Below are 23,742 nucleotides of genomic sequence, written 5' to 3'. Positions count from 1 at the left end.
GAATAATTTTCTTACAACCTGCAATCAGTTTAGTAGTGGCAAAGGAGCTCTTGAATTAGTTTGCTCTGGTGGTTATTATGATTAATTTTTAATCTAGCTAAAAAATAAAGGATATTATAAATGGCTGCTTGTTGTATTGTCAGGATTTCAATAGAGAACAAGAAACTTGTTTTTATTTTTGTCATGATTTTTAATCAAGACCCAACTGCAGTGACATTCAGAATGATGGCAGCATTGAGTGTTATCTGCCTTATTTCCAGGCTGGAATCTTTAGCATGTATGCTTGCGATGAAGGCTTCGCCACTGGTGGACGTGACGGGTGTATAAGGTTATGGGATACTGATTTCAAACCAATAACCAAAATTGATCTCAGGGAGACAGAACAAGGATATAAAGGTAATATATGTATTTGTGCTTACCCATAACTCTATGAGTGCTAAATCCAAGGTGAAGTTCTGTATTGGATTTCCTGTACCCATCTTATTCCACAAAGGGATCTAGGTCAAATCTCACACCTAACTTAATAACAGTGCATGCCAAGTCTGGTCATTTTTAACACAAATTTATGATCTGGGTAAAATAATGAAGTGTAAATGACTTATAGTGGTGGCAAGGGAAGCCAAAAATAATTCTTAAAGCAAGTCAACTAAAATAAATTACATCTATGGTGATAAAATACTTTGAATTAATGGCTGTAAATGATTATGTCTAAAAGAATACAGTAATTATTCACACAGTATAAGGTGTATTATTCATTTATTTATCCATTCAATATACACTTAGTAAGTATCTACTAAGTGTCAGATACATGCCTACAAACTGAATGGGCTCTTCTAAAAAGCATGCTTCAGGCATTTTATTGGAGTCTTGTGTGTTTGTTTTAATTTCCAATACATACTTGTTGAATTGTTGCTGTGTAGAATGACTATAAACTCTATACCTGGAGCTACTTTGCATTAGGCCAATCAGCAGTCCCTTAGTGTTGAGCAAGAGTTAGGAGGCTGAAGCCTCCAAGGTCCAGGATGCCCCTTCTTAGACTTCTCAGCATCTCTGCTGCCCACCCGCTGATCTGAACCACCGTCTTTCGCATAGATCCCTGCAGTTGCTTTATAACTTCTGTTCCTGCTTTAGCCATCATTCTCAGAATAGCAGCCAGAGGGATTGTTTGACATTTACGAGCCAGATCACATTATTCCTTTCCTCAAACCCCTGCGATGGTTTCCATTTTCCTCAGAAAAAGAGCCAACGTTTTTAGGATGGCCTAGCAGCCCCTTCGTCTTTGTGTCAACCTGCTGTGTTCAAGCTTGACCCTCAAGAACCAGCAATAGGGACGTGAGCAGATCTCCAACTCTCTCTGTGCCTGAGAAACCCTGGTATAGAACATTCAAAAGAGCAATTCTCCAATCTGAGGACAGCCTTGTTTCCAACAGAGACAAAGCAAGCACATCCGATTCTTCTTCCGGTCCGTTGAGTGGCTTCATGCCTCACCTCTGCTCCCATTGCCTCCATCACCTGTCTCCCTGTCTGTCCACCGTTGTCCTTTGGGCCATGCCTCCTGCCTCACTGTTGTGCTGAGAAAGTGGAGGCGCATCAGAGGAGCATGCATAGATGCTGGAGATGGCAAGGAGTGCCTGGAGGGGCTGCGTGTGGTGGTGTTTGTTCATGCTCTGGGGTGTGGAATGTGGTGTGAGAACATTCGAAGAGGCTGACCATCTGGCTTGTTCTGGTAGTAATTCCCCTTCCCAGGCCGGCCTCAAATAAAAACCTGTCTGGGTGGCCCTTCCCCGAGGTGGGGCATAGCAGGTCTAGTGGTGTGTCTCTATCTTCTGAGGTCCCCTTAGGCTGTGTGGAGTTCCTGTGACTATAGAATTTGAACCCTATAGACGCGGAAATGGACCAGATTTTGTAGAGAGCAGCTTTCTACAGGTTCTGCTAGAAATTCTCAGGCAGAGACCCTTGCAAACAGTAGCAGCAGGCCATGGGCACTTGGTGCTGTAGACGACCTGCAGTCCTGTTTAGGACCAGCTCCTGCCCAGCCCTTGGAGAGCCCTGCGACCCTCCTGCCGCAGCTCCAGTACTGGATGGCGACCGTTGTGCTAAGCACTCTGCGTACAGGATGCAATGTAATCCTTCAGGCAGGGCTGGCTCCCCGGGCAGGAGATCTGGTTTTGTGCTGTTGCCGCCTTGAAATTCTTAATCATATTTTTTAAAACAAGGGGTCTGACATTTTCATTTTATATTGGGCCCCACAGATCATAAGGCCAGTCCTGTCCCCCAGTCATCGGTGCTCGGGAATCTTGGGAAGCCTTGTTTCCTTCAGGTTCCCAGACTCTGCCCTTAGCATTTCTCTTCAGCACCAGAACCACGGGCAGGGCCAGGAGCCCCTGGTCTACCTCCTTCCTGGCTTCAGCTACCCCTTTGATGAGGGGAGGCAGGGGGGAGGGGCTTCAGAGGTCCCTGCTGGTTTTTCCTCACCCTCTCCCACCTTCCCTCTTTGAGTGAAATCTCTCTTCCTCTCACTCATTTATTACTTTTTACCTCTTTGCTGAATACTTCATCTTCAATAAGGTTAGGTTTACAGAAAAAAGAAAGCCATCACCTTGTCCTGTTCAATCTTTGGTACCATGTCCTGGGTGCACATCCACAGAGAAAGGAAATAACTTCGTGGGGAAGAGAGTTTATTCCAGGCTTCCACCGCTTGAATTCTCCTTTTATCTGTATCACTTGCTCATTCTGGGACGTTGGGCAAATAATTGAAAACATTCTCTGCTGTAATTTCCTCATTTATGTGTGTTTGGCACCCTTGAGTCAACTCTGGTTCTTGGTGACCCTATGAATGAGTGATGTCCACAAAGTCCTGTCCTCAACAGCCCTGCTCAGCTCCTGTAGACTCATGCTTCCTTTATGGAGTCAGTCCATCTCATATTTTGTCTGTTGCCGGCTATTTTCCCCCAGAATTACTTTCTTTGCCAAAGAACTCCATCTTCTCATAATGCGCCCAAAGTAGGACAGCTTCAGCTTTGTCATTTCTGCCTCCAGCAATATTTCAGGTTTAATTTGCCTTAGGATCCACTTGTAAATCTTTCTAGTGATCCAGGGTGTCCGTAGAGCTGTCCTCCAACGCCGTATTTCAAATGAATCAATTTTTTCCCCCCTTATCAGCCGTCTTCACTGTCCAATCTTTGCATCTGTACGCAGTAATTGGGAATGCAAATGAGGGTATGAATGGTCTTAGCCTTGGTCATCTAATGACACATCTTTGCTCTGTGGGGATCCTTCCTAATTCTTCCATCGCTGCCCTTCTGAGTCTCAGCCTTCTCTTGATTTCCTGGCTGCAGTCTTGATTTGATGGCTGAATCAAGGAAAGCAAAATCTTTAACAATTTCAGTGAATTCATTGTCTATGTTAAAGTTGTATTCTCTTCTGTAGTCATGATTTTTATCATCTTGATGTTCAAATGCAGTCCTGCTTTGGCACTTTTTTCTTTGAATTTCATCAGAAGTTGTTTCAAACCGTTGCTACTTTCTTTCAGTAAGATGGTGTCATCTGCATATCTTAAGCTATTGGTAATTCAGGAATTGTCACTCCTCGTTTGTGAATCTAGTCCAGTTTTTTTAATGTTTAATTTGTACGCAGAGCATATCATCAGGGAGATAAAATACACCCTTGTCTATCACTTTTGCCTAGAGGAAACCATTCTGTCTCCCCATATTCTGTCTTGATAGTAGCTTCCTGTCCACAGTACAGGAAAATCAAATGCTGAGGCATCCGTAGCAACCCATAGCTTTTCATGATCTACACAGTCTGAGGCTTCATAGTCTAATAGTCTATAACACATACTAACCTTCTTCTGAAATTCTTTAGAGAACTCTAGTATCCAACAAATGTTCACAATTAGGTCTCAAGTGCCTCTTCCTTTTCTGAATCCAGCTCCAACATGTCTCATTTCTGCATCCATATGAGGTGTTGCCTTTGTTGCACCACCCTGAGCATCACTTTGTTTGCGTGGGAAATCAGAGCAGTGGCCCTCTATTTATGGCACTCTTTGGCATCTCTGTCTTGAAGATTGGGATGTATATTGAATATTTCCACTCTGTAGGCCATTGTTTTGTTTTCTATAGTTGTTGACATATTCTTATTAGGTTTTGACAGACTCAGTCTGCGTGGCTTGAAATAATTCTAACGGTTTCCCATTTATCCCTGATGATGTATTGCTCCCCAGTATATTCAGAGTAGATTTCACTTTGCATTCTAGAATTACAGGTTCTTCCTCATAGGAATCTTCTGCAAGGTATCTGTCATCCTCTTGCCTCTTCTGTATAGATTTTCAGCAAACTGTTTCCACTGTGGGACTTTGGGAAAATAATGTAAGTTTCTATGCTGTAATTTCCTCCTTTATTCAACAGGTGTTTACTGGCCCCATTTAGGGCCCTGAGCTGTCCCTGGGGCCTGCTCTGAGTTGTTATTAGCATTCCTGGGCTTGTGCATAGAGCTCTGGGTGCAGGGCTGAGTAATGTCAGTGAGGATGTTCGTCCTCAGTCACAGGGCTTGTTGACTAGATCAACTTCTGAAAGTTGCATTTTCTTTTGCCACCTTTGGGCTTTCTAATGCACCAGGGTGGAGTTTTCCAACATGTGGCTGAAGAATCACTACATCAGAATCACCTGGGGATGAAGCCTGGAAACCAGCATTTTCAACAAGTCTGGGGAACAGCTTGGCAGTGGTTCTCAACATGTGGCTCTCAGCCCCGGGGAACTGCGGTTCCTCCAGACCCACCAGAGGAACACTGAGTGGGGGCCAGGCATCTGTATTTTAAAAACACTTTCCATGTAGAATCCGCATCCCAGGAAGGGGCAGAGCAGCTGTTCTGGGTCTTTTACCAGATGCCAGGCCCAGGAGCACCCGATTTAAGATCACTAATAAGCACCAACTCCCTCCCTGCTGCCAGTCTTGCCTTCTTGGGCCAGATAATTGCGGGGGAAAGCCATTTTATTCCCAGAATAGTTTGTTCTCTCTCTTGTGTGTTGGACCATAGCCTTTCCTTCGGAGAGTCTGCAGTGCTGGCGTATCAGCATGATAATCGACAAGTAAGTTATACCACCAGGGGACACATACAGCCATTTCTTCACAGCTCCTGGTGCAGACCATTCCCAGGGCCAGAATCTGACCGTGTGTGCAGCAGGTGGTTCTCCACTGAAATGTAAAACTAATCAAAAGACCCCAACAAAGAACCAAAGCTTTCTGCTTAAAATAACAATAGCTTATAGTTACTGGTTAATTTTCTAAGTGCCGATACTGGGTGAAGTTTTTGAATATATTATTGTGTTGGATTTTTATAATAGTGCTATGAAGTGTGAGGCCTGATGTTCTCTCCACTTTACAGATGAGGAAACTGAAGATTTGAAAGATTAAATAAGATTTGAAAGATTAAAATTTCCATGTCACACAGCTGGGAGGGAATGGGTCTGGGATATAAATCCAGTCTGTGTCCTTAACCATTCAATGAATTAACGGAAAATAAACAATGTCCTTTAAGCCTGTGTTAATATTTATGATATTCCTGGACTCTAGATCTCCCCCTCCCTGGGTTTCGGGGCTTTCACAGAGAGGATTAGAAGGATGCTATTTCCCACTCTCTGATCTGAATGTAAAACTGGGCAGAGGGCTGATGAGAATTTGGTCTGGGAGGATTTTTATGTTTAAGTGGGTGGTTGCTCTCTACTGCCGTCTGCTGGCAGTCTGGACCCAGCACAGGCCAGAGCCCCACATTCTCACAAATGAGCTACAGAGAAAGCAACGCTGCAGATCAGGCGATGGTGTCCAAGACGTGGACACCTTACAAATACAGCACAATGCCTTCAGTTCATACTGGCAAAGGTCTTTAAACATGCACCTTTCCAGGACAAAAGAGCCTTTCTGTGGTTTCAAATAACTGGAATGGCTCTTCCTGGGTCACTTTTCACTATTGGGGATTTATAACCATATTCCAAACACTGCCTTGTGTTTTTCCGACTCCCAGAGCAGAAAATAATGAAGCAAAGACAGCTTAATAATTTCCCAATGCAGTGGCCAGCCTGGCTAGGAGACTATATTACTGTTCTCTGCATTGGTGTTGGAGACGTTAAAACCAAGCCAGATGGGTAGACAGAGAAGGGAAATGCTCTCAGAATCTTGCCAGGGACCTGCCCCTCCCCAGGGTCTCTCCAGAATGTGCCCAGAAGAGACCGAGCTGTTCTCTTCGTCACTCTTGCTTGCATGCAGAACAGCAGTTAGGTTCAGAAATGGTGAAAACAGAACGTGATTAGGAAACTTTACAGTTCTCCACCTCCTGAGGTGTCTTCAGGAAGCAATTTCTACTGAAATGGTTATTTAGAAAGTGAGAATGGCGGTGTCCTATCTATTGTCATAGGTGGACCCCTGGGACTGACTTGTCTGATGTGACAAAACGCAATGTATCTGTTCCAGGAACTGAGTGTTTTGTGAAGAGCCTGAGCTGGTTTCTGAGAGAAAATGCTCACAGCTCATTAAGTTTATGTTGTAAACAATGAAAATGGAACAACTTTCGCTATCTCCCCTTCCCTCCCTCTCTGTATTTATATCGATTTGACTTCATTGCCTTTGCCTTGTGTGAAGCTTCCGCCTTACGTTGGTTGGTTCAGGGGAACCCTTTTTTTTTTCCAAATGAAACCTCCTGTAAAACAGATTAGGAGGCTCCGAGGGGAAAACGGGTGGGATTCTCAGACTCTGGGCCCCGAGTTCTCCCATCCTGGCTCTGCTGGCTCCTCTGGGGAACCCAAGAGCTCCCTGGACACAGTCTGGAGACGCTGTGTAACTCAACTGGCTCAGTAGTCTTGGCTGATTGGAAGGTTCTTCTTTGTTCCTAAACCTCTTTTTTAAAAAAGGAAGACAAAGCAGATATTTTAAAAGTGTTAGCATTTGTTCATTCCAGGTGGTAGGTTGTTTGCTATATTCTTGTACCTTTCTGAATTAGCTCCCCAACACAAGATGGTAAAAAATAGTGAGGGTGATGGAGAGATTAAATGTTTGTACACTGGACCAAAGACAATGCCAGCTCTTTGGGAGAAATTTTAGTTTTCAAGTCATTTAGCCTAACCAACTGGACACACTGTGGGAGGCCATGGGGAAAAGCGATGTGCTCATGTTTACTGTGGATAAATGCTTTTTCTGCATCTATTGAGATTACCATGATTTTTATCCTGCATTTGGCTAATGTGATTTATCACAGTGGTTAATTTGCAAATGTTCAACCATCCATGTATCCCTGGAATGAATGCCTTTTGATCACGCTGTAAGATCCTTTCAGTGTTTTGTTGAATTTGGTTTCCTAATATTTAGTTGAGGATTTTTGCATTTATGTTCATTCATTAAGAGTGTTGGCCTATTTTCTTTTCTTGTAGTGTCTTTGTCTGGTTTTGGTATCAGGGGAATGCTGGCCTCCTAAAATGAGTTTAGAAGTGTTCCCTCCTCTGGTATTTTTTTGGAAGAGGTTCAGAAGGATTGATTTATTGATTAATTAATGAACTCTTCTTTAAATGTTTGGTAGAATTGACTGAAGTCATCTGGTATTGGACTTTTCTTTGTTGGGAGGTGTTGTTGTTTTTTTATTACTGATTCAATTTCCTCCCTTGTTATTGGTCTGTTCTTATTTTCTATTTCTTCATGATTAAGTTTTGGAAGTCTTATATGTTTCTAGGACTGTATGCATTTCTTCTAGATTGTTCAATTTGTGGGCATATAATTATTCATAGCAGTCTTTAGCATCTTTTGGACTTTTGTGGACTCAGTTGTAATATCTTTTTCATTTGTAATGTTGAGTCCTCTCTCTTTTTTCTGTGTAAGTCTAGCTAAAGATCTGACCCTGAATTAGCCCTTGTCAAGATATTCCTACTTCCTCCTCACAGTAGGAATAATGTCTGCCTATGTGCTAGCTCCTTCCCTTTTAAAACTCATAACAATGAATTCAGAACAAGGAATAAAGAGTGTTATCTCATGTAAAAATAGCTTTGTGCTTTAAAAATTACTATTTCATCAGTAAATGAATTATCTCATTTGATTTGTTCGAGACCACAATGAGTTAAGATTGGAATTATAGAGTATCCATATGTGCCCCCCCTACCCCCCGCAATTAACCTTACTGTCGTCTCAGCATCCTGTCTGGTTTAACATTGCCCTGAATTTTTTTTTTAAATAGACTTTATTTTTTTAGAGCAGTTAGGTTCACAGCAAAATTGAGTGGAATTTACAGAGATTTTTCATATGTCCCCTACCCCATCCACACACAGCCTCCCTGACTGTCAATATCTCCCACTAGAGTGGTACATTTGTTATAATGGGTGAACCTACGTTGGCACATCATTATCTCCCAAAGTCTATATAGTTTACCTTAGGGTTCACTTTTGGTGTTGTATAGTCTATGAGTTTTAACACATTTATAACAACATACATCTAACATATATCTAGCATTATTCCTACAGAATAGTTTCACAGCCCTAAAAATCCTCTGTGCTTTGCCTATTTATCCCTTTGGTTTATACTTTTTTTAAATCTTGTAATGAAGTATTATTATAATTTAATATTAAAAGTATTTTAATAGAGCTAGTTAATACATCAGTCTTTCAATATTATACAAATACTTTCTTGGTTAAAATAGATTTAAAAATTATGTAAATTTTTTAGGACCTTCTTTTTACTTTTTAGTGGGTTCCAATTTTGATGATAAATTACAAGGTCTCCATAATTATAGTCTACATTTTATGGAAAGAAAACCTGGTCCCAGAGAGAAAGTGACTGTTACGTGTGTGGCCATTCAGGTGTAGAGCAGAGTTAAAGCCCAGGTGTTCTGACTTCTGCACTTTCCACAGCAAGCATGTCAAACTCAAAGGCTACATGGGCCAAATAAACAAAACATGTGGCCCGCGAGTTTGACATGCTTGTTCTACATTAAAGACTCAAAGCCTATCACACATCCTTACCTGGTTTAAAGTAGTTATGAAAGTGGGATTGCTTCTGTATTTCTAATTCAGACATGAGAAACTTCACTGTGTGAGTAAACACATAATGAACCCAGTCAGGAACAGACAGACTGCAGGAAGTTTGAGAGGTCACACTCATTGCAGGGCAAGAAGACGGGGTCATGCGACAGAGGTGGAAGTTTGGATTTGAAAGGAACACTGTGCTTTTAGCGAAGGTTCCATCAATTGTTTGATGTTTTGATGATATTTTGAGACTGAAACTAGAGTTTCATTTGCATATTTCTGGGACACGGTGCATCTGTTATCCCACAAAATGAGTCTGGGTTCTGATCAAATACGTATTAAACTTGCCTAATAGGATAGTTAACCATTCTGTAGTACCCGCCCCATATAATTTTAATGCAATGTTAACATCCTAAAGAGAGAAGTGATTATTAACTTTTCCATGCAACTCAAAAGGAAATAATTTTTAAAAGGGTTAGGCTTTCATAAAGACCAATTTCTCCCCTTAAAATGAATATCCAGCTGTAAAAGCAGATAATTATCCCAAGTCAGACAGGAAAGAGCAAACATGCTTTTGCAGAATAGATTTCCAGGGGTGGGAGAAAGGACCGGCACATGTAAGGAACTGGTGAGTAACAGGGACTGGTATGTGGGTTTACCCCCCACTCCCCCCCCCCCGCCCCCGGAATTAAGAGGTGCTGCATTGGCCGCTGTCCTAGTGAAAGATATTTACTTTGGGTGTTTTCTCTTATTTGTAAGTGATGTGAAGACCTGTTTCTGTTTGCCGTCTCTGGTTTTGCCAGGCCTCTCCATCCGGAGCGTGTGCTGGAAAGCAGACCGCCTCCTAGCCGGGACCCAGGACAGCGAGATATTCGAGGTGATTGTGCGAGAACGAGACAAGCCCATGCTGATCCTGCAGGGCCACTGTGAGGGGGAGCTCTGGGCCCTGGCCCTGCACCCCAAGAAGCCGCTGGCCGTGACCGGCAGCGACGACCGCTCTGTCAGGTGAGGACCCCGCGGTGGCCATCGTCACCTCACTGACTTCCTTGGGATCACAGATTTATTTGGGCCGAATTTGCTTGTTACCCAGGAACAGGCTAAACCGCAGGGCAGAGCCACACAGTTTCCACATGGAATGTGAAGACAATGAGCTCAACAGCGGTTGGCTTCTTGGTATTTTGTCTTTGTTTGGCTCCATCCGAAGTCATGAAATTGTTCTTAGAAGTGAAAATACTGCTGGTGAGATTGGCTTCTGGTTCTGGGAGCCACTCCTTTGCACTCCTGTGTGTTAGTAGCGTCTTCCCCTCATACCTTCGCTCCTAATATGTGCTTAAATGGCCGGGGCCTGCACGGCCATTTCACAGGCGCAGTCACTCACTCATCACCATTAGAACTTACATTGCGATTTGCAAAGTTGTCTTCAGCATGTGGGTGAATAATGATTGCTTTGTAATTTCTCAGATGAAATTTTGAACAGTGTCCTCAAGTCAAAGGAAAGTGCTGGTTCCTGAGAAAGTCTGTGGTTTTATTAGGACCCCAAAGGGTCTCGTGATGGATCATGTTTTCCTCTTTGAGAGCATGACATCATGTAAACTGAGCAAATTAGTATGATTCCAATATCTGTGTGACTGAACATATTATTTAAAAGTGTAAGGTGAAGACTATTACACTGATTTCAGGATTTTCGTATTTAATTAGGCTTTAAATGTGCTTAACAACAAACAGGTCAGAAAAGACTGAGCGATGGTGAGAGGAAGAGACTGATTAAGCGATTGGATGATGACTGCCTCTGGATTTTAATAGTTTAAATAGAACCTTGTAAATTAGACTAGAGGCTCCTGCTCCCCCACCCCTGCCCTTTCTTTGTATGTCTGTGAATCTAATCAAGATAAATTGTATACTCGTCAGTAAAGTACAATCTAAAAATCAATTTTTAGCTTCTGCAAAGCGCTGTGCCTCATCAATCTAAAAATCGGTGAAGGCAGCCCCAGTTGTCCCCTCACATGACATAAACGAGTATTTGGCTTACACTGGTCTTCACTCGCTCTCTCCTCTTCTCTTCCTTTTCCTTCCGTCACTCAGAGCTTTGCCCCAACAGCCAAAACAATGCCACCAAGTTAGTCAAACACCTGAGAAGCTGGATTCATAACCATCCAGATGGAAATGTTTTCAAGAGAGTCCTTGGCTTTTGTATTTTGATAAATGTGTTGAGTCTCAGAATCGCAAACTTCCCCAAGGAGCCCTGATGGCCAGAATTTGTCTTGGTCTCCTCAACCATTAATTTGACTAAACATCTAAACATTTTAAATGTAAATTTACACAGAGTATGGAAATATAGAAAGGATACAAGTCATAATTTCTCGAGAAAGATTAGCTGAGTGACTTTGTAAGGCTAGTACAGTTCACTGAGGAGAGAGGGTAAAGCAAAACTTACATTGCTGAAAATAGTACATGGCTAAAAACAGCATGAGATTATGAATAATGGACGAGGAGGTATTGAAAGAATACCATAAGCTTTAGACTGAACAGTGCACGTTGCCTAAAGGATCAGCAAACTCTGCATTGTAAGGCACTGGCCCTCTACCTCCTGATGGCAGAATGCATTAGAGAAACTCCACCACATGGGGCCTACTCTTGCCTCTATGGCAGCATTCTAAGTTGTCGATCTGCCTAACAGATGTTGGTTGGGTGTTAAGAGAAGACTGTCTTAAAAGTACTAACAGGGAGAAATCAGGTACCACAATTGTAATTCACATGCAAACCCTTGTTTGTAGCTTCAAAAAACTAGTTCATATTTACCCAGTTGGAGGTGCCTGGAATAGGGGTTTCCGGAGCTGCTGAAAAGTGTGTGCTAGCCCTGACCAGTTTGGCTCAATGGATAGAGCGTCGGCCTGCGGAGTGAAGGGTCCTGGATTCGATTCTGGCCAAGGGCATGTACCTTGGTTGCGGGCACATCCCCAGTCGGGGGGGTATGCAAGAGGCAACTGATTGATGTTTCTCTCTCATCGATGTTTCTAACGCTCTATCCCTCTCCCTTCCTCTCTGTAAAAAATCAATAAAATATATTTTTTTAAAAAAGAAAAGTGTGTGCTAGCTGCACTTGACCCTTGACCCCTGCTTCTTCAGCAGTAACGTGCTTATCAGCCAGGGGCACTGTGGAGAGGACCCGTCCCGGCCATGAGTGGGCCTGTCAGCAGTGGGGCACCCAGGGAGCTTATGAGGAAGGATGGCATATGACTGAACACAGCTGACTTTGGAACCATCATGGGCAGGGCTGTCGTTGGCTCTTCCCCTTCTCAGCTGGGTTTTCTTTCTGGGGGGGGGGGGGGGCTCAGCAAAACGGAATGTATATTTCAATCTATATGTGCTTAAATAACACAGTTACTAGAAGGGTGCTCATATATATATTTCAAAAAATGAACAATAATAGTATCTAGTAGTGCTTCTTATCCTGTAAGTTATTAATAACGATTGGTATGAGTAAAGAACAATTTTTAATTTTCAAAGAGAAAAGTAAGATTTTGTGTGAAGGTAGTGTTTAAAATTTCCTTTTCATATGAATATAAAAATGTTTGGAAATGTTATCTTGTATTTCTTGCTGGGTATTTCTAATGGGGGAGATGACCCAGAGATAGACCAAACCCCATCCCCGGCTCCCAGACTGCCTCCTTTCTTGTTATCACACGGTGGTCAGCAGGCCTTCCTGCCGCGGGCGGCCTGCTGATGAGCGTTGGGTTGGTTTTATTTCTGTGTTCTTGTGCCTAGGCTGTGGAGCCTGGCTGACCACGCCTTGATCGCCCGCTGTAACATGGAGGAAGCAGTTCGCAGTGTGGCTTTCAGCCCCGATGGGTCCCAGTTGGCCCTGGGCATGAAGGACGGCTCTTTCATTGTTCTCCGAGTCAGGCATGTACTGATACTGGAAATGGTATTGAAAGATGCTCTTTTGTAAAATAAATGAACAAAGAGGCGCATAGATACAAAGAACAAACTGATGGTTGCCAGATGGGAGAGGGGGTGGGGGCTGGATGAACAAGGTGAAGGAATTAAGAAGTACAGACTGGTAGTTACAAAATAGTCATGGACGTAAGTACAGCATAGGGAAGATAGTCAGTAATATTGTTAAAACTATGTATGGTGTCAGGTAGGTACTGGAATATTGGGGACCGCTTTGCAAAGTATATGATTGTCTAACCACTATGCTGTACACCCGAAACAAATGCAAAATAATATTGAATGTAAACTGTAATTGAAAAATATTTAAAGAAAAGTAAAACAACAACAAAAAAGATACTCTTGTTAGAATTAAGATTCGCCTAGTCATACTGGATGCTGGGATCTTAGGAAAAATGCACTTATTCTTTCAAATAGGAACACTACAGATTCACAGTCCTGTCGGTAATGATGAAACCCACACTCTGAAAATACAAACTTCTTTCTTCGGTGACTTGCTTGGCAGCACAGCCTGCCTCAGTGGACCGATGTGAGACTATATGTAGTCTGTTCATCTCTCAGCAGGAATAATCATGCATCCTGCGATTTGCTGCAAAAACATGAATGTGTTTAATAACAGGGTGCTGCCCCAGTCCCTACTGGTGATGTTACATGGCATATTATGTGCGAACCTTTAAAAAAAATCTAATGAATAGTGAATTCCCAAGCTGATCTGGTCTCATGGGTTTTAGATGAGGGGTTGTGTGCTTGGAGTAAGCCAAGAAAAGAGGAAGCAGGAACAGAGCAGTCTCCAACAGCACCAGCTTGTTAGAGGTGAGCTTGCGTAAAAGATTTCTTCCACAATGGACAAAAAGATAGAATATTTCATACTTTATTAATCTCCTATATAATTTTTACAGGATAAAAATTAGGATCCACCCTTGTAATTCCTCTAAATGCATTGGCTGTTGTTTTGGCTCACCCATTTTGTGATTACAGAAAGGAAATGCAGCCAGAAATTAGGTATGGCATGTTTTGCACAGAGAAAATTCTAGATAGCTTTGAAAAATGCTCTTGGCACGGTTTACTACACTGAATTCTCATTACCAGTCACACATAACTTATGACCAAATTGGTGGGCAACATTTTCTTTCTCTGCTTAGTGATGTGTGGAAAGATGGCTAATTACCAGATTTTCTTTTCTTTTTAATAGATTTTCCAAGCCAAAAAAACCATCCCCCCTCCACACACACCTATGTTATGACATTGTAGTAAACTGTAGTGCTATTATTAAGTGACAGCCGGTGTGAGGAATCATGTGGAGCAAGTATTTGGCATTATTTATGCATTCAATTTGTTTTGGAGTCGATGAAGGCATCATTACTGGCTCAGGGGACCTGCCAATCATAATCCTGCCTCACAGTTGTAGGAAAACCATCAGTGGACTTTCAACTGAGGGCAGAAATTCTTATCAGAATCTGGTCAGAAAGGACATAGGATACTCGGTGATTCAGTGTATGCATTATTGCCCTTTCATAGTCAAAGTTCAATAATTCCATAACAACTTAGCATTAAAAATAAGTAGTTTTTCTCTTCTGCTTTTTGAATTTGCTCTTCTTGTAGCAAAAAGCATTAAGCAGTTTTCTTGTCCTTAAAATATAAAAAGGACGTTTTATTTTTATGCTAACCTTAATATATCTACTATTTTCCATGACATATTTTAAAATAATTTTATAAACCTCAATTTTTTTAACAAAAAAATTTAGAGAAAAATAATATATAATTTAATATGAAAGCAAGTATGCATTTCATTAAATTTTGGTTCTTACTTTGAAAGCCCAAAATATTATTTTAAATATTATTAATTTTTTCTAAATTGGCTGTAAACTTTAAATAAAGTTTTATATCTTTTTTTCAGAAGTTAATTCTCTAATTCCTGTAGGTACTTCCTCCCTTTCAAACATTTTTTTCTCTGACACATGTACTTTAATGCATGACCTGAGGTTCCTATTTCTAGATTTGCTGCTTATCGCTTTGCTCTTTATTCTTATAGAGATATGACAGAAGTGGTTCATATCAAAGATCGAAAAGAAGTCATTCATGAAATGAAATTTTCTCCAGATGGTTCTTATCTCGCAGTGGGATCCAATGACGGCCCAGTCGACGTCTATGCGGTTGCCCAGCGATATAAGAAAATTGGAGAATGCAACAAGTCCCTCAGTTTCATTACGCACATTGACTGGTCTTTGGATAGTAAATACTTGCAAACGAATGATGGCGCAGGAGAACGACTGTTCTACAAAATGCCGTGTAAGTCACGCAGGTGCCAATGTTCATGAAAAGCGAAACTTTGAAGAAAATATGAGAATGTTATGACCTCAAGGCAAGGAATGTTTTCAGAAACAAGACCCTCACATCATGGACTCTCAAAGGAGAGATTAATAAATTGGGACACATTAAAATAAAAAATAACTGCACCATCAGAGAGATCTTGAATAGCATGCAAAGACAAGGCATCAACTGGGCATAAGTACTTATAATTGTTATGATAAAGGACATACACAAAGAATGCTTAAAGATAAGAAAGAGAAAAAATTCTGCAAAATTAAAAATACTAAAGATTTGAGGGTCACATTTTTTATTTACTGTGATTGCTTTAGTCTCAAATCTCTGTTCTTGATAAGTGGAAGCCCCTATTATTTGATTACATGGTGAAACGCACTAGTTGGATTTTTTAAAATATAATTTTTACTTGTAACTCCCCACTGTAAATTTTATACGTGGTTCATCTGACTTATCTAATACTCGTTTAGTAACAGTTTGTGATACTAAAATGTCATAAATAAGAGACAAATTTCTGAGTTATAATCTTTATGATTTTTTAATGTAAGAGGAACAATTTAATTAACATGAATCTTTACCACAAATAGTATTTTATCTTAAATTTTTGAAATTAATTGAAAAACTAATCTTAACCTAAAATAATGTGTAACACAATATCACTTCAACTTTTTAAAGTATCTGCCCTATCTGATTAGTTAATGCTCTATTACTAGGTGTGTACTTCTGTGTCTACTTTCTTTGCTTGCTATTATTTCATATATATTTTCCATATGTGAAAAAAATATGGAATTCATGTTTGCCATTTACAATAAAATTGCTTTTTATATAAATGTAACATTACAGCCCTAGCTGGTTTGGCTCAGTGGATAGAGCATCGGCCTGGGGGCCGAAGGGTCCCAGGTTTGATTCCAGTCAAGGGCACATGCCTGGGTTGTGGGTTCGATCCCCAGTAGGGGGCGTGCAGGAAGCAGCCAATCAATGATTCTCTCTCATCATTGATTCTATCTCTCTCCCTCTCCCTCACCCTTCCTCTCTGAAATCAATAAAAAAATATTTTTAAAGAACAAATGTAACATTATATGAATGTTTGTTGGTTATTTTCAGCCGGGAAGCCGTTAGCGAGTAAAGAAGAAATCAAAGGGATCCCTTGGGCCTCCTGGACGTGTGTGAAAGGCCCGGAAGTGAGTGGAATTTGGCCAAAATACACGGATGTCACCGACATCAACTCAGTGGATGCGAACTACAACAGCTCCGTGCTGGTGTCTGGAGATGATTTTGGACTGGTCAAATTGTTTAAGTTTCCTTGTCTCAAGAAAGGTAAGGCCACAGGAGATGTTTCATTTAGACATGTCTTGGCATGCACAAGGCTTATTTTCTTGGTGTCTGTTCCTGCAGACTATTAATTTTATCTTTATATTCATATTACTCTTGAACATTTACATAGAATATGTTGTTGATGTATATGTTTGACCTGAAATAGGGGGTTTTGCAAATATAAGTCAGAATTTAACAGTTTTTACTCACCGTTTTGTGATTCATAGCCTCATGTTTCATTTTTAAACAAGTTCTATTTTATTTATATTTCTGTACATACTCATAATTTAATATTACAGTAAAATATTGTAATTAAATTTTTATGCTCCTAGCTAATTGTGATTATACATGGCAAAGCAAAGCAAATCCTTTTAGGCATATGTAAAATGAAATCTGAAAGGGATGGCTCTTTCAGATAATACAGTTTATGGACCCCTTGTCATAGCACTGATTTTGCAAACCAGATTTCCATAGTGGTGACATTTTTGAGAGAGAAGTTTTATTCAAAACAACTGTCTCTGCCGTCACATTTTGTGGTTTTGTTTCTTTTATTGTTGTTAAATCTTATTACCTCAATTTTTGTGGCACTTCCAGGCTTGGTAGAATGTGGCTGAATTAACCCTCCTATGACCTCCTCCTCTACCCTTGCAAGTGTAGGCAAAGCCCATACGAAGGCTGCTCTGAGACTCCCTGATTGCTCCCTGAAAATCTGATCTTAGCAAAGTAATCAGCAGGGACATGCTGCTGCCTGCAAACTCTTTCACTCGAGCGATTTTTAGATTGAGCAAGGAAAAAGGGGATCGAAAATGTAATCAGAAAGTCATTTTGAGCTAACCAGCAGTTTTGAAGCAATGGCAATTACAGTACAAAATTGAACATAAAATACGTAGCAAAATCACCATCCCTTACACTTGACAGAATGGACATCAGTTTTAAAATACTTGCACAAAATTACCGCAGTGTGCCAAATTCAAACTCTCTCTCCCTAATGGGTCTTTTGAGTAATAGGGCACATCTTGTTAGATTGAGTAATGTACTTAACAGAAAGTAAGTTAGGCAACTAGAAGGTATCTGGGGATTCAGAAGAAACATCAGTGGGCTCACAAGCAATACTATTGGTCACAAGTATCTGGTCACAACGCAACTCAATGAGAGTTGGTATTGCCTTTGTGTCACCAAGCCTTGTAGGGTGAACTTGAATCTGGAAAGTGGCAATGGAAAGGTAGATCTTGGGTTAGGTGTTAGAATGGCAGGGTTGGGGGAAGTGGGAGGGAGGTTGTAAGTAATGCTGTCTGTCAAAATGAGACACTTTCTATGTAAAAAACAGCCTCGAGGGTGATGGCACACAGGGGATGCCTGAATGAATGAGGAGAGGTGGACAGCCAGTGACAATATGGGGCGAGCAATAGAAGCCACCTCAGTAATCTGCACAGTTTCCATGTTCTCATAGCAAATTGACTTGTTCTACTTTTCATGACTCATGGTTTATAAATCTTGCAATTTGCCTCAGGACATTCAGGCTTTTGTAGCCTTTTTAAGCCCAAACTACGGGCAGACAAGTTTATATAAGACTTGTTGATGGAAATAATAGCAGTTGGTGGAACTTACCTCCCTGTCGCCCAGGGTACCACTGACAATGTTCCCCTCACTTTTGAACCTGTAAACAGCCAAATACGAGCAGAGGCTGATGACTGAGAGTGTAAAGACGGAGCAAACAGGACCGTTTTCTGTTGTGTAGTGCAGTGCAGGGCAGGGCAGGGCCAGGCAGGTCAGTGTGACTAGAGCATGATGAGTGAGGGAGAGTTGTGTATTGTGAGGCTGGAGAAGGTGGAGGGGACCATGTCATGAAGGGCCTTTAGCCTCTGGTAGAAATGTGGGTTTTAGTCTAAGTGCAGTGGAAATCTAGTGAGGATTTAAAATGGAGGCATGACATGACAAATTTAAGTTTTTAAAAGGCCACTTTGATATTGTGTAGGATGGATTAGGATAGGGGAGGCTTCAAGTTGAGAGATTATTGCAAGAGTCGAGGTGAGAGATGATGTAGCTTGGACAAGTTCTTAGGAACAGATGCAAAGAGAGGTGGTAGAGATTAGGAAGCAGGTAGAGCTGAAGGTTTTGCTGATGGATTGGACGTGGGGATAGAGGGAAAGAGAAATCAAGCATGACTCCCAAGTTTTGGGCTTGAGCAATAGGGTGCATGGTGGCTCCATTTCTAGAGACGGGAAATGAGAAAGGGAAAGGTTGAGTCTCTGTGTATGTCTTATGGGCGTATAAGAGTAGGCGAGGAAGGGGAAGGGCAACTCATCAGTTGTTCTGTCCATGGTAAGTTTGAAGCAGTATTAGACACCCAGGGAGATATGGCCCATTGACTCTCAGCACTCCAGGGGAGTTCAGGGCTGGAGATGGACATTTGACAGATGTGAGCATATCTACAGTATTTAAAACCAGAGGAGAAAGATTAGTAAGAGAGGAGTTAAGGGCTGAGGCCTGAATCTTCCTGGTGTGGTTCAGAGGAAAAAGAGAGGCCTGGAAAATTCAGTGTCCCAAGAAAAGCCTTGGAAGAGATGATGTGGCCTTTATTTGGTAAATAAGTATTTAAGTGCTATCTTAGAGGCTGGAGATACATCAGTGAATAAAACCAGCACAAATCCATGCCCTTGTGGAGCTTTTGTTCTGAGGGGATATAGTTAATAAATAAAGTATGAACATGTGAGAAGAGCTATGAAGAAAAAGAAAGCAAGCAGTGGGAACAGAGTTTTCAGGTCGGGCCGAGTAGTGTTGCTACTTTAAATAAGGTAGTGAGACAAGGGTCACTGATATGGTTTCATCTGACTAGAAACCTGAAGGAGGTGAGGGAACCAGCCATTCAGGTATTTAGGGAAAGAGCATCTCAGACAGGGAACAGCAAGTGCAAAGGCTTAGAGGCAGAAGAGTGCCTGGCATGCCTAAGGAATGGCAAAGAGGCCAGTGTGCCTAGAGAGGGGATAAAGGGAAAGAGAGAGACAGAGAAAGAAAGGAAGGGGAAGGGAAGGAGGGAAGGAGGGAGGGAGGGAGGAAGGGAGGAAGGAAGGAAGGAAGGAAGGAAGGAAGGAAGGAAGGAAGGAAGGAAGGAAGGAAGAAGAGAAAATAGGAAAAACGATTAGAAAGAGGCCTAAATATTGACACAAATGCCTTTGCAGGTGTTAGTTCCAATCTACCAAATGTGATTAGTTCTCTGTTGCTGCATCACAAATCCCTCTCCCCAACAAATTTAGCAGCTTAAATCAACAAATATTATTCACACAGTTTCTGGGGGTCAGGGATTCAGGAACAGCTTGGCTGGAACATTCTAGCTCAAGGCCTCTCGGGTAGTTGCGGGCACTTGGAGGCCAGTGAGGCCGTGATGGCTCACTCACGTGGCTGTTGGCCGGAGGCCGCGGTTCCTGGCCCTGTGAGCCTCTCTGTGTGGTGCTTGAATGTCCTTACCACCTGGTATCTAGAGAGCCAAGAAAGAGAGCAAGGAGGAATCTGCAGTGCCTTTTGTAACCTCCTCTTGGTTGCCACACGTCTTCACCTTTGCCGTGTTCTGTTCATTTTGATTTGCATTAAACAGTTTATGGACATATTTTTTCTTTTTTCTAGATTTTTTGAGATATAATTGAAAACACTGTGTAAGTTTAAGGTGAACAATGATTTCATATATAAATATATTGTGAAATGATTACTACTATACAGTTAGATAACCCATCTATCACCTTACTTAATTACCTTTTCTTTGTGTGTATGGCAAGAAGGTTTAAGATCTATTCTCTCAGAAACTTTCAGGTCTACAATACAGTATTGTAACTATAGCCACCATGCTGTACATTAGATTCCCCAGATTTATTCATTTTATAACTGAAAGCGGACCCTTTGACCAACGTCTCCCCATTTCTCCCACCCCAAACCCCTAGTAACCAGAAACCTACTGTCTGTTTCTATGAGTTTAACTTTTTAATTTGTGGGCATGTTTTCATACCAGTGCAAAGAGATAGGTTAAATGATTTCTGATGAGGCTGTAAAGGTGAGGGCAGTAAAGGAAAACCCAACAAGATCTATGGAGATAAGGAAAGAATATACTTTGCTTCCTAACTATTGAATTATCATCAGACAGCATTTCCACCTGACTTAGTTGGAATCTCTTTGATGTTATTAAATCACCAAAACTGATTTAGGCAACTCTTTGAAATAGGCAAGGTTGCTTTTGAGACCCAAGGCCTCCCTTTCCCCTCTATGGCAGCACGCCCCTAGACTTTGGAGGCCCTAATATAATAGGACCTCACCTGGTTAGAACGTGCTCTCAGGAAAGGGACAGGTAGCAGTCGTTTTCACCTCCATATAAATCTAAATCATTGCCTCTCCAGTGGGTATTCAATATTTACACGTGATAGTTGAACAGATGGCCTTTTCCCTCAAAGAGATTTCATTGGGAGGACCTGTAAAGGGTAGAAGTATTTCTGAAGGAGAGATGGGGTGCTTGTGCCCCCCTTAAATCTTCCATAGTCTTTGGAGTACTGGATCTCCACGTGACAAGGTGGGCTGGGCTTGTTTCCATGCGTATCATTATGCTGCTGTGCACCAACAATAAATACCCTAGAGACTTCTACCACAGTAGTTCAACCATAGGTATGAGTTCAAATAGTTTTTCTATTGAATTCACTACCTGACGATGATGTTTCCTGAATAAAGCAATCAATTTAAGAGAAAAAAATTTCGTTCTCCCAAATGTGCATCTACATGACCCCAAACAGTAATTTGACTTTTCCCACAGAATAATTTTCTGTTTCCTAGTTGCAAGGACTGCCCATTTTATCTAGTATTCAAAGAGGGATGTGTGAGCTATTCATTCTTTGGCATTTATTTTCAGAATCAGTGAAGCAGTAGGCATTATTTGGAACAGGTTTGGGTGGGAGGGAGGGACAGCTTCAGATCCATTTTTAGCTTAATCCATACTGGGATAATTGAGATATCTTTTGGAGCATTTGCTTATATGTTATATGTAATACTGAAAATTATTTTGTAATACATTCCTGGATAGAATGCAATTTTATAACCAATAAATTACATATATATTTTTGCATGACTAATCTTCTTAAAAATATCTTCAGGAGCCAAATTTAGAAAGTATGTGGGCCATTCTGCACATGTCACCAACGTCCGCTGGTCTCACGACTTTCAGTGGGTGTTAAGCACAGGAGGGGCTGACCACTCGGTTTTCCAGTGGAGATTTATTCCAGAAGGTGTCAGCAACGGCCTGCTGGAAACCGCACCCCAGGGTAAAGCCAGTAATAATTTTTCAACATCTGTTTATTTTTCAATAAAAGTTTCAAAGAATGTTGTAACATCTCTTCTGGAGGTAAAGAGTTACAGCAATTTCAAAAAATGCATTCCTATAATAAATTTTAAAGTAAAAAAAAAAAAAAGAACAGAAAAAACTTTAGAGACAACTATGGGTCATTTGGTTAATCTCCTTCAAAGGATTTTGCTTATACCAAATGCAAGTTGAAGGTCTAAGGTTTACATGAAGAATTAACCACTGAAGATAACGTGAATGTGTATGTTTCCGCCTCCTCAGGATGGTTATAATGGGCGACGGGTCTGCTCGGTCAGGCTGCAGGGCGACAGGGTAACCTTTGGAATAGATAAGCTGCCTCCAGAATGGGTTTCAATGAATGGTCCACAATCCGGGCCAGTGTTTTCCAGCTCAAAGGATGTGTAGTCTTTTTATTTATTTATTGTGATGTCAGGAGGAATGATCAGGTAATAAAATGAAAAGCTGTGTGGGGAAAGATTTTTATTGGGAGGGATTCTGCAGCGTCCTTGACCATAGCAATTACTGACAGTTGGTGGGCATGTTAACAGGCTAATGAGGATCTTTCCTGAAATAAGTGGCTGAATTTCCTTTTGAACTAGCCCTCTCCTTGGTAAAACCTGCCCCCCTTTTTGTTTGCCCCTTTCCAGGTAAGATTTAAAACTCAAAGGTCGGTGATCTAATAGAAGTGTGGAAATGGAGAAGGGGCGTTGATTTACCCTAAATGAAAGCTGATGTAGCTATTATTGTTTACTTTAATAGGATAGAAGAAAGAAAATATTTTTAAATAATATTTTTAGCTCTTTATAGAGGTGCAGAATTTTTCCTCTGTTTCATGGGTTGTGTTTCCACAGAAGGCGGCACTGATTCCTACAGTGAAGAGTCTGATTCAGATTTATCTGATGTGCCAGAGCTGGACTCTGATATTGAGCAAGAAACTCAAATCAATTATGATCGCCAGGTCAGTAAGCAAGCAGCCTCCTAACAAATGTCTCATAACCCAGAATCTCATTGTATTTGGACACTGACTAAAAATGGTTGGTACTTAAGCAGAAGAGAATCAAGACAAGAAGGAAAATTTCATTTATTTATTTATTGTTAATCCTCACCAGAAAATATTTTTCCATTGATCTTAGAGCAGAAGGGGGGGGGGTGGAGAGAGAGAGAGAGAGGTGAGAGAGACACACATCAATTGGTTGCCTTTCACATGAGCCCCTAAATGGGGGCCAGGGATTGAACTTGCAACCCAGGTGCCCTTGACGGTGAATCGAACCCATGACCCTTCAATGTACAGCCCAATGCTCTAACCACTGGGAAACACAGGCAGGTGTTGAACACTTCTTATCTTTAAATACAGGTTAAAAATAAGACATTTACCTAATCATAAAAAGTATTTTTAGGTGGAAGTGAGTAGCCAAGTTTCAAGACTGAATGACATTTGGGGTTTTCTACCTCCCTCACACCTAAAACTTTAAAATATTTGGAGAAAAACAATGAGCAAGTAAGCTGCCAGATTTTGTATTCCCTTAGCAGATCATTAAAGCATGTATATTCTTTACAGAATATGTAGTCTTGGAGCCACGATAGTTTGCAAGTGAGCTGTTACCTGGTTTCTTTCTTAGTTTATGGAGACCATTATCCATCTAAGTAAAGTAAAAGCCCAAATACGATGCACACTATCGCTCCAGTCAGAAATAACCTCTAGTATAAAAGCTGGACAATTACATCCAAATTGGGTCCTTTTTTTTTTTTTTTTAAGTAGGCATTTTATTTTAGCATGAAACCATAGTATTATACAGAGCAGTCCTTCCAGGGTATCTGGACACACAT

The 23,742-nt window shown here is 41.2% G+C and overlaps 1 protein-coding gene across 1 annotated transcript in view; it reads left to right on the top strand.

Moving 5' to 3' along the window:
* The window catches only part of EML6 (EMAP like 6), a 199,034-nt gene that overhangs the window by 82,493 nt on the left and 92,799 nt on the right, over positions 1-23,742 (top strand). The window contains exons 7-13 of the mRNA XM_059659822.1: positions 261-396; positions 9,800-10,001; positions 12,762-12,899; positions 14,980-15,236; positions 16,374-16,586; positions 21,710-21,877; positions 22,767-22,873. Coding sequence (XP_059515805.1) covers positions 261-396; positions 9,800-10,001; positions 12,762-12,899; positions 14,980-15,236; positions 16,374-16,586; positions 21,710-21,877; positions 22,767-22,873 — 1,221 coding nt within the window. The remainder of the gene's footprint in view (positions 1-260; positions 397-9,799; positions 10,002-12,761; positions 12,900-14,979; positions 15,237-16,373; positions 16,587-21,709; positions 21,878-22,766; positions 22,874-23,742) is intronic.

The sequence above is a fragment of the Myotis daubentonii genome, chromosome 12, assembly GCF_963259705.1.
Source record: "Myotis daubentonii chromosome 12, mMyoDau2.1, whole genome shotgun sequence".
Classification (NCBI taxonomy): domain Eukaryota; kingdom Metazoa; phylum Chordata; class Mammalia; order Chiroptera; family Vespertilionidae; genus Myotis; species Myotis daubentonii.
The sequence above is the reverse complement of the archived record's forward strand: the minus strand, read 5'-3'. Positions and strand labels throughout refer to the sequence as shown.